General features: G+C 40.7%; 1 protein-coding gene across 1 annotated transcript in view; it reads left to right on the forward strand.

The window, feature by feature from the left end:
- Positions 1–4,812, forward strand: part of xkr6b (XK, Kell blood group complex subunit-related family, member 6b) — a 50,103-nt gene extending 45,291 nt beyond the window's left edge. Inside the window, exons 2-3 of the mRNA XM_040125759.1 lie at positions 2,871–3,067; positions 3,842–4,812. Coding sequence (XP_039981693.1) covers positions 2,871–3,067; positions 3,842–4,812 — 1,168 coding nt within the window. The remainder of the gene's footprint in view (positions 1–2,870; positions 3,068–3,841) is intronic.
- Positions 4,813–11,292: the final 6,480 nt, after the last annotated feature.

Raw genomic sequence — 11,292 nt, forward strand, 5'->3', positions numbered from 1 at the left:
CCAGTGAGATGTATCAGTGGAACACACAGACTAATGGAAATTGTGGGATGGAGACAAAGGGCCTGTGTAGGTCTCTGTGGCATGTCATTAGTGAGGGAGAGGGGGTTGACTTGTTCCATCTGACATTTACCAGTCCGACTGAAAATGTCACGGAATGCCAGCCTTTACCTCTGGATATGATCGTGCTTCTTACAGCCCAGAGATATTAATCCAAAAAAAACTTTTGTCCATTTTGCCCCCTCTCTTGTTCCACCTGTCCACTGTCCTGAGAAAGACTACCATCCTCGGGCTCTGTATTTTCCTTGCCAGGCCAGACCTTTCTCTGTTTTCGATCACTCCATGCATTAGCAGCCTTGGCTCAGTGGGAAAAGGATGCTATAACAGTGCTAAGCAAAGAATAGGTCCTCCTGTGGGGGATCTGTTTTGTATCTTTTGTTACAGTAAAGTATGCATAATAATTTATGCCAAAACACCTGAACCTGGTTGAAAGTTTCCCTGCCACAGTCAGACAGAGCTTCATATTTGCTTTCTTTTTCATGTCTCCCTCTGTGAGCAAATATAAGAGCTACTGTAACTGCGGGAGGCAAATTTGTTGTAAGAAGAAAAAAAGACTAGTCAATTTCAGCAGTTTGCGCAACAAAGTTTCTTATTTCCTTAAAAATGTCACGTTTATTGATCTTTTTGTGATCTCTCATCAGATTATTTTCTTGGACATTAAATAATTATTTAGTTATCACAAAAAACATTTTTTATCTGGTTTGCCGTGTCAACATACAATAAATAACACCATAAATAATAACTGCAAAAATAACAACCTCGAATCTAATTTGTCGAGATCAGAGCAAATGTGTCAAATCAAAATAAAGTCTAAACATTTTCTCGTGGTTGCAGGATAATTATTTGATCATCCCAGAGAAACAAAGTGTATGTGGAGATCATTAATTCCCTCTGAGGCTTTCCAAATGTACCAAATGTATGTCATGTTCCCAGAAAATTAAGTCTAGAGAGTTGTATAGAGTTGTATGCGACAGGAACTGATTTATGCTTAAATCTCAGTCAAAACAATGACCAAAAGCAATCAGACCCTACTAAATGATGCATTCTTTACAGTGCACTGTTCTCAACCTCATTTCAAATTAAACAGTAATATCTTTCCCAATAGCTAATGCAGAAGCTAATTATGTTGAAGGCCACTCATAAGCATTTTCTGGCTTTGTTTGTTATCCTGCAGAGTGAATTTGCGTTTCACTTTTAGGAACTGAATTTAGATCCATGGCTACTCAATTTGTTTTGGTGAGTGCTACTGTCTAGTCTATTTCTGTCTCTGCTACACTATTGTCCTCGGTTGACTGCCTTCACATCAAGGACTGGGTTTTTTTGGGCCACTCTGCAAGCTAAGGCAGATAGACCCTGCAGCAACCACCCAATATGCAATGACTGAAGCCACAGTTAAGATAACTATAAACCACTATAACTGTCATACTGGTTTCGATGATTGTTTTCTCTACAGCAAGACTTGGGTTACCATGTTTGAGGAGCTAAAGCTTGCTTATAGGTTGGAGATGATAAAGATGATAAAAGCCTGCCAGGCTGCTGTTTTGCTTTTTTATTTTTTTTTGTCTCGATTTTTTTTTTTGTTGGATGGATTGATGTTTTTACTGAGCAAGCGTGTGGTGTGATGTCCAAAGCTTCGATCTACCAAATGTTTTCCTCGTCATTGTTTACCAATCCTCTTCTGCACACGCTAATTGGAGGCTCCAACTGCAGTGTTACCATTCAAAACAAATCCATATCCAAAGAAGATAATGATCTTAATTAGCTATATCACAGCCCTTTGCATATTACATTTTTGCTTAGCAATACACAGTGACTCTCTATGTTTTGCCCTTTAAAAAAAAAACAACAACCAAAAAACAGCCGTACGGCTTAGATGGCAACAGGAGCTTGATTCAATTAGCTGCCACTTTTCAGCTGCATTACCTACCATCTCCTTGGCTTCACCAGAGTCATTCCACAATTATGAAACCTCATCAGTTATTAAAATAGCTACTGCAGCAACTGACAATATGGGTCATGTGGTGCACTTATGAGAATGATTATTGCCTTGCTTACTATATGCATCTTATAACAAGTTCAATAACCATACCATACCAGAGTCCATAGAGGCGTTTGTAGAACGTTTTTAATTACGCCATACCAGTGCTGTTTCTTTCATTGCTGCTTTAGACGAGGCAGTCATACCACGGAATAAAATTGCTATGATATCTTTGTGCCAAGGGAAGTGATTGTTTTGAATATGAGAGATCTTTTGATTGTCCTCTAGTTGGATGTAGACTGATGTGCAAGAGAAAGGGTGGAGTTTTCCAAAAGTTTTTCTTTTTTTTCTTGGTTTGGTTTCTTTAGTTTATTCCTTCTTTTCTATCACTTTTTTAGCAATCAAGATCCACACAACTTTTGCCATATATTGTTTATCAATAGACATCTGAAAATTCATAGTTAACTGATTCAGAGCCTAATGATGAATGCAGATGAATATATTTGACTGTGTATTAAAAAGTGTAGCTAAGTAGGAAGAGCTTGTATTATCTGTAAATTGTTTTGTTTTCTCGATTGAGGTTTAGGTCATTTTTTTATTCCAGCCTCTTGGTTTTTAACACTTCCAACACCTAATGATAAACTCCCAGTAAATGCAGATGGATGGATTTTCTGTGTATTAAAAACGTAGCTAAGCATGCCCTCTAGTGTTGTCAAAACCCAACCACGTGCAGGTGAACTGTGACTTTATACTGTACATGCCTTTGGTCATGTACAGTATATGAAAGCAGAATATTGGGATTGTCTAACTCTCTGTCCTCTCTCTCTCTTTGCAGGTACATCCGCACCATGTACCTCGGCATACAAAGTCACCGGCAGAAGGAGAACCAGCGGCGTTTTTACTGGGCTATGATGTACGAGTATGCCGATGTCAACATGCTGCGACTGCTAGAGACCTTCTTAGAAAGCGCCCCTCAGCTGGTGCTGCAGCTCTGCATCATGATCCAGAGCAACAAGGCTGAGTGGCTGCAGTGTAAGGGGTTCCCTATGGCTCTATACAAGCAACACTTGAGTTTGAGTTTGTTATTGTGTAGTTCAAGACATCTCTTATATCTGTCTTTTTTTTTATTGCATTTTATGTCATACTGGTACTGTGGTTATCGCATGATGCTGAGATGCTTCCATATTTTACACCTGACACTCAGTTTTCTGTGAAGTTCAAATATCACTTTATTTACAGTTTGCAACATTGGCCACCATTGTGTCCAATTTCCAACACTCATCACTCTTGTTATCCTCATGCGATGCAGATACCCAAAGGAAGGGAATTCAATTACAAGTGATACCTCTCTCTGTGGGGGTGTCTATAGAAATGCCATCAATACATTTGCTGAGAGGTACCATCCTGCTGCTCTGCAGATAATCCTCTATCATTTTTCATGCAGCAGGTTACTGCTCTGACATATCTGTCTCTCCTATTATACATGTCTTAAGGAAACTGAATTGGTGCACTAAATGGAAACTGTGTTGACTGAATGACCTATGATGCTCTTGGTAGTAATATGCCTTTCAAAAACTTGATAGATTGCTTTGGCTGAAAGGAAACCTGCTGTATACAGTAAGTGGAATGGAAGCCTAGTCAAGATAAAAACCATGTCTCTCTGGGTTATGCCTTATACTGCAAGTTAAACTGGATTTTTCTTTCAATTTCTGATGTTTTTAGAACCATCTATCAATATCTCTCATTCTTACCATTCTTGGTCTTTCTCTGCTTTTACTCTTTCTCGCTCTCTGTCTGTATTCCCAGGTGTGTCTGCCATGTCCTCCCTCCTGTCCCTGGCCTGGGTGCTAGCCTCTTACCACAAACTCCTGCGTGATTCACGTGACGACAAGAAGAGCATGAGTTATCGAGGTGCCCTGGTGCATCTATTCTGGCGCCTTTTTACCATCTCCTCACGGGTGCTCTCCTTTGCCCTATTTGCCTCTGTTTTCCACATCTACTTTGGCATTTTTGTGGTGCTCCATTGGTGTGCCATGGCTTTCTGGGTCATCCATGGCGGCACCGACTTCTGCATGTCCAAGTGGGAGGAGGTACTGTTCAACATGGTGGTGGGCGTGGTCTATGTCTTCTGTTGGTTCAATGTACGTGAGGGCCGGACTCGGTACAGAATGGTGGCCTACTACACAGTTGTACTGTTAGAGAATGCCATCCTCAGCTCCCTTTGGTATGTGTACCGCGACCCAGCCACCACTGACGCCTATGCCTCTTTTGCCCTCTGTGGCGTCTTCCTGTGCTTTGCCTCAGGTGTGGCCTGTATGGTTCTCTATTATGGGGTCCTACACCCCATGGGCCCCCGGCTGAGGGTGCTGGCCAGCTCCTGCTGCGCTGAGCTGCTGTGGGGCCTTCCGTTGCCCCCCGAGGCCGAGCCCATGGCTCCCACACCAGGCCCCCGTGGCTCTCAGGCCACCCCCACACGAGGTCTGGCAGGGGAACATGTGGAGTCAGATGAAACAGCCACGGACACCTGCCTTCCGGTTTTCCAGGTGAGGTCCACAGAGCCTGTGGATGCAGCTGGCAGGCCCATCCGGCCTGAGGGTCCTCTCATTAAGATAGACATGCCCAGAAAACGCTACCCAGCCTGGGATGCACACTTTGTGGATCGGCGCCTGCGCAGGACCATAAATGTGCTGCAGTACATTAGCCCTAATGCGGTGGGCATCAGGTATAGGGACGGTCCGCTTCTTTATGAACTCCTGCAGTATGAATCCTCCCTCTGAAGGCATCCTCTCCCACGGCTCCGTCACCCCCACTTACACACAACAATGCAAATGTTTCTTTCATTCCGCTCTTCCTCCTCTCCAAATATTATCTCTTTCCATTTGACACTCGGCTCTCTCCCTCTCCCCTCTATGACCATTCAATTTTCCTGCAGGAGGTGTGTGTTTTGTCAATCGAAAATCTGTCAAGACAGTCTGAACACACAGTCATGATTTATTTTTGGAAAAAACATACAGTACAGAGAGAAAATTATGAACCTACAGTATCTTATGTGATATATACAGAAGTCTCATATAAATCCCTCTAACTACAGGAGGGTTCTGTATGAGTGTGTAGATAACATATGAATGTTTCATTATGAAATGTGTTAATGCATTATACTGTATTGGTGATTTAACCTGTGAATACTTGTGAAGGGCATGTTGTATGTCCCTGTGACATGGGACTGGCGCAAAGCCTGATGGGAATGATGGAGGAGAATCTCATAGGGGGCAGGTCTTTGCACATCCCAAAATTTACTGCCATTCTTTATGTAAATCATTGAAATGTATGATAATGTTTACTAAGTCCTTAATCCGTCAATTAAAAAGCACTGACATTTCTAACATGATACTGTAAGTTCTGGAAATAACAAAATCAAATATGTTTCTAAGAGAAGCAATTCAATATAGATTTCCCCTCTGAGCTTACGTGGCTCAACTGTATCCCGGTTGTACTGCTTTTGTTCGAAATCTTAAATGGTCATCACATAATGTATGGAAGAAAAAAAGAAGCACACTGACCTTCAATCAGTTCCAGCCACATGTTCTATTTTTACAGTGCAGACTGCCCTCTAGTGGAGGCAAGCTGTAACAGCGCGCCCTACTTGGTCAGTTTTGCCTGTAGTTGTGACAGCACAAAATATTCAGATAACCGCTTGAGGTGAAAAAACACAATGAAGAGCATGTAGAATGTAGCTGAAATGAGCACAATGTTTTCTAAATTGGTGGGTAGAAAATCATAGTAGAAACATTCCAAAGACTTTTTTTTTTTTTTTTTTTAAAGATTGTAGGTTTTTAGTAAAGGATAGAAGGGTACAAATGTGTATGAACACGCACCCTTTTTTTTGCAGTGCAAAGACAGCCTTCAAGGAATCCTCCACCATTCCCTTTTGAATCCTAGAGGGCACTCCCTTTTCCAAACTCCCTATTCTGTTTCCTTATCAACAAATGTTTTAGGTTGACTAATATATGCTTATTGGGTGCAAAGACTTATAATAAGTTCTTGAGAAAAATATGAGAAATCTGATATTTCTATGCTATTATACTTAAGTGCGTATTTGTGTCCATATTTATAGTCATTGACATAACTATTTGTTTTCCAGAGCACACACTTTTTTACATAAAAAGACATGTTGCAGTGTTAAAAGGTATACTCCTCAACATCAGTGTGCCCTCAAAGAGGTTATACTCTTATATGGGTGTACAGGGCGACTGTTCTGGCACCTGCCAGCACAGTTGAAACAAAGCCAAATTGCATCTTACAGTACTGTCTTTCCAATTTATCCGCCCCTTTGAACCAGTAGAATGAGTACATGCAAAATGTGTGCCGTCTATAGGCCTGCCGCGCAGCGGTTATACACTTATATACATCCCCCAGCGGAACCTGAGGGATCTCTCCACCACAGACACCGTCGGAATGACCACTGTATTCAGTCGTGAGAAAAAATTTTTTAAAAATAATTTAAAAAAAACACACCTTCTAAGTCAAAAGGAGTTTGACTAAAATTTCCATAGAGGGCAACCGAACAATTCATGAGAAAACTGAATGCATTCATACTCCAATTTTATCTATTTACTTAACGGTTCATCTGCATATATAGTGTGTGTTTTTTACATTGTAGTGTTTGGCATGAATTTAGTATGAGGCATTAGTACAAATGCACCCAACGAGGGAGGCCCAAGAGCCCTACACAATACAGAGATTCCTTTTTCCTGGCTCACTGGCTTTCTGCTTAGCTGTGGCCACACGTGCCTGCTAACATCGTACTGTAAAAGGCAGAGGCCATGTAAGTCCAGGCTAAAGGCGAGAGGGGGTTTTTGCCGGGGTTGGAAAAGAACAGGAGCACAGATCGTGACAAAGGGCCTGACTGGAGAATGGTGTATGATTCCTTGTGTGCTTATGTGAGAAAGCGTGAGTGTTTACCTCGCAGCATGCACTGTGCAACCCACAGTCTGTATTGTTGGAGGATCTAGGTGTGCTTGCATGGTGGTGGGTGTGTGCGCATGCTTGTCCGTGCGTCTCTTCAGCCCTTTCCCACAGTTCTGTTCTCTCGCGGATTGTTCAACTCCATCCTTGGTTGCTGCTCCGCCCTCTTCCCCATCTCTACGGTGCTGGGCCTTGGTACGCTCCCGTGAAACACTCTCACACTCTCTGGTAACTGAACAACGGGGTTGAGGCTGAACAACTGGAGATCCTGACATGAGAACATGCAATGAGGTACACTGCCATAACCAAGAGCTTCAACATCCAGGGTCTGCCACCCTTCAGCTTAAAAGTGATGTTCAGCCCTGAGTAATTGAGAACTGTTGGGTCAGCTAGGGTGGAGCAAACATCCAACACACCATATGTATAGATATACATGTGTATGCAAACAACCAACTTGTTCATTGTTTACCATAGTAGCCAGAGTAGTTCCTCTCTGTTGTAGTGAATGAACAGCCATGTTAATAGTTAGTCAATGAATGAATAATGAATTATAAGTATTGTTAAACTAAAAAAAAAAAAAAAACACTAAGCAAAACAGCCAATACAGGGGTTCCTCAGGACCAACAAACAAAACCACTGAACCAGCTGACTCAGGGGTGTCTCAATGCAGTTCTCATCCCCAGGCATGTCCTCAAGGGTCTCCATTTTTTCCTTAACATTTTGCATCCTGGACCACTCCTCGTCGGCTGGGATTGTACCACTAAATTATGGTTTGCACATTTTGTTTTTTGGGAATGATTACTCATTCTTATTATTGCGGGGGGGGGGGGCAGTTTTTTGTGGTAGTTGGCTGCCTGGCGTACGGTGCATCCTTTCTAAACACTGCTGACCTTTTTCAGACGTGGACACATGTCCAAATCAGGTGCAAATACACTGTGATTCATTCATTTTTGTGTGTGTGTGGGACGACAGTATTATATAGCATCATAAACAAGATTATGTGCAACTGGGCTGCATTTCATCTAGTGGTGCTTAATGTCGTATAACGCAGAGTATTTATGCTTGCGAAAATGTGTCATTAGAATATTAGTTATGAAAGTTAATTAAACTGATTGATTTTAATTAAGTCTACAAAGAGTATATATGTAGAAGTCTGGATTTTTATGAAACATGTAGTATATTTTACGTATTTCTACAGAACAATCACCATTTTGCCACATTCTGTATCTAGTAAAACGGATTAGCTAGAAGCTGGTTAATGAGTGGGTTTTAGTTTTTTATATATTTTTCTTGTTTTTTTTAAATTATACACGGGTTTCAAGAGCTAAGCTACACAAGAGTGCAAGTGGAAGCCGTTTCTATACTGTACAGTGTAGTAATCAGGCTGCCACACTTTATACCATAAACAAGGTCACAAAGACATCACCTGCAGAGAATTGTTTCTGTCAGGTTACCTGCCCAACTCCACATCTCTCGACAGCCACAACACACAGCAAGAGCGTTTGAACAGCAAGCTTGTTCTTCTCAGTCCTTGTTGTGCCTTGTTACTTTGGGTGCTTCAATCCAGCCATGGCAGCCAGGTCCGCAAACAACAATGCCAATGTCTTTCTTTACTCGTTTCATGTGCCAGCACACTCACCAAGATGACTACACCAAACAGTATTCCCCTGTCTGCCTCCACAAACCCAGATCAAGCCAAGTTCTCAATCCTGTAAGTTCACACCTCAGTCAAAAACGCTATTTAGTCTTATAGTTTCATCCAAGTTGTCAACTACAGGACTGCACTGTTACCTAGTTACAGTGTTACAACTAAACTTCACAGTGTGTCAGAACCAAGTACTGTGGGTACTGTGTGAAACCCAATTACTGGTTCTTTCAAATTCATAGGAGAAATAGTAAGGCAATACTGAACATCTTCTGTACTTGAACGTAGGGTTCCTCATCTTTATTACGTTTCAGTAAGCTGAATCACTACCGCCCAAGCTCATTCAGCAAGTTACAATTAGCAGTTTGGACTGAGCTCAAAAGCGTTGGTTTTGGACTGTTTGGATGGATAACAGGTCATAACAGGTGCCAGCCAAGATACTGAACGATTTGGTCAATGATTGTTTTGTACTTTTGTCTATGCCTTTACATCTTCTTCTGTCTTGCAATGATGAATGATTTGTAGTGCCAAGACGTAAACTTTCTGTGTCGTTTGTCTCGTGTGAACAATACATCCTCTAGCCAAAACAATTATGCCTGCAGTTGGAATAAAACATGGAAGAAGTCGATGAAGACAAAATGCGCAAAAATCCGTTGTGTTACATTTTCTTACAATTGAATGATGAAACAGGCCCGATCACTGATTCACTTTTGAATAACCTCATTTCCTGTTTTTCCTACCACCTCCCAGCATGCCTTTAGAACTCATTGTGAGGTGACTGTCAACATTTAGCATGTAAGTGCTCTTGACTGCACAACAAACCCTCTGATTTCTGCATTAATGTGTAGCAGCAGGCAATTGTAGTGTTTGACTTGGTTTAAATCTGTACCTTTGTGTCATGACCATCTGTTTGGCTGTAGAAGCAGTATGTTCAGATGATAAAACGGTGCATTTTCTTCTTTTACTTTTTTCTTTGATTTTTGTTAATAACCTGGTGCTGAATAAATACATTTAAAAGGTGCTACCACTGTGGGCTGCAGAGTCCACTTTTGGCTTTCTGAGAGCATGGCCTTCCGGTTGACTGAGAGAACCTGCACTCTAAGAACTTGCAGTCTCCAAATGCTCAAAAGCTAGCACCTCAAATCCACACAGTTTACAGCAGAACTCAACTCTCAATGGTGCCATTTTGATTTTCCAATCTGCACAAAAAAACACAGTTACTCTCCTGTTCATATGTTAATTATACTGGTTTCAACATTCAGTATGTTTTTGTTTTACTATGATTCAATCTGCACTAGGATTTCTTTTCTTTTTTTTTTTCTTTGAGAGAATGAAACTGGCAGATGACACAATGCATCTTTTTGGCAAACACACAGGAGCACAAATGTACTTCTGCTAATGGAATTTGAGTAAAAAAATATATAGAACGTGATTGCTGTGTTGTAAATTCCTGTCATCTATATGTCCTTAATCTGTGTGTATCTATTTTTGTTGTTATTGTAGAATTGGCTGTAATATTTTGTTTAAAAATGGATTTGATATTCCAATGAAGCGAATATGGTTGTCATATTAATTGCTGCTGATTTTTGAAATTGTTATCAAAGGTGTTGGGAAATATTGCTTTGTTTATATTCAATCAATTTCTAGATTGTGTTGGCTTGTTGGTGTATTTCACAAACCTATCAGGATACTCCCTAGGCTATATGATTTATCCGGGGTATTCCAAAAGTTGGCACAATGTCAGTAAGCAAATTCGCTACAGTCTGTAGCACCTTTATGAAAGTGTACTCATACAACCTCTGTTGTGACTGAGAACATATAAGGAATGATTTCTTTGTTGTTGTTAAATATAAAATGTAAGTAAATTGTTTCATGGAATCCCCATTCTTTAAAAAAGCAAAACTGATGTCCAGTATTGTACCTACACCCTATTTTTGGGAACAATATGAATATTATTAATAACATATGGTGCTAAAGTTCTTTTTGTATGTTTTGGTTTTTAGAAGAAAAGAGAAATATTATGCTGAAAATGTAATGTTAAGCCTTACTGTAGATTCATATATCAGACTGTTCATCCCAGAAGAGAAAAATAAATATAGTATTTGAAAATGCAATATATATCAGTACTGTATTCACATGCACCTTTCACATTTTGACAAACGAAAATGGCTGCAATATATCACCTGCAAAGGTGTAAGATGTGAGTGTACACACTTTAAAGGGTTATTGGATGTGTGCTAATATAATGCTTTACAGCACACGTTTCAGCTTGTGTGGCGTAAATCTTTAATTTAGCTTGTGACAGCCCTGTACAGTCACAGAGGTGTTATTCTGATTAGATATGAATACGAATGATTAAGGTCTAAGTTGTCACAAAGAAACCAACAGAAAAGTAAGCGAGATAGCCATCAACTGGAGAAAATGCTAATTAGGCCCTTTAGGTGTAAACACCTATGTGGTTGGACCATGACAGACTTCTAATATGGGTGCTAACCATTTCACTAACCGGCACCACTAATTATAAAGGAATTCCCACTTTCACACTGGAAAAATAGTTAAAATATAGATGTTGACAGACGGCGTAGCCCCCACTTTGGTAAACTTGCGGCAAGAGAAGTTCTTGGGACATGGGATATCAGGAGGATGA

This window comes from Xiphias gladius, chromosome 4 (genome assembly GCF_016859285.1).
Source record: "Xiphias gladius isolate SHS-SW01 ecotype Sanya breed wild chromosome 4, ASM1685928v1, whole genome shotgun sequence".
NCBI classification, from domain to species: Eukaryota; Metazoa; Chordata; class Actinopteri; order Istiophoriformes; family Xiphiidae; genus Xiphias; species Xiphias gladius.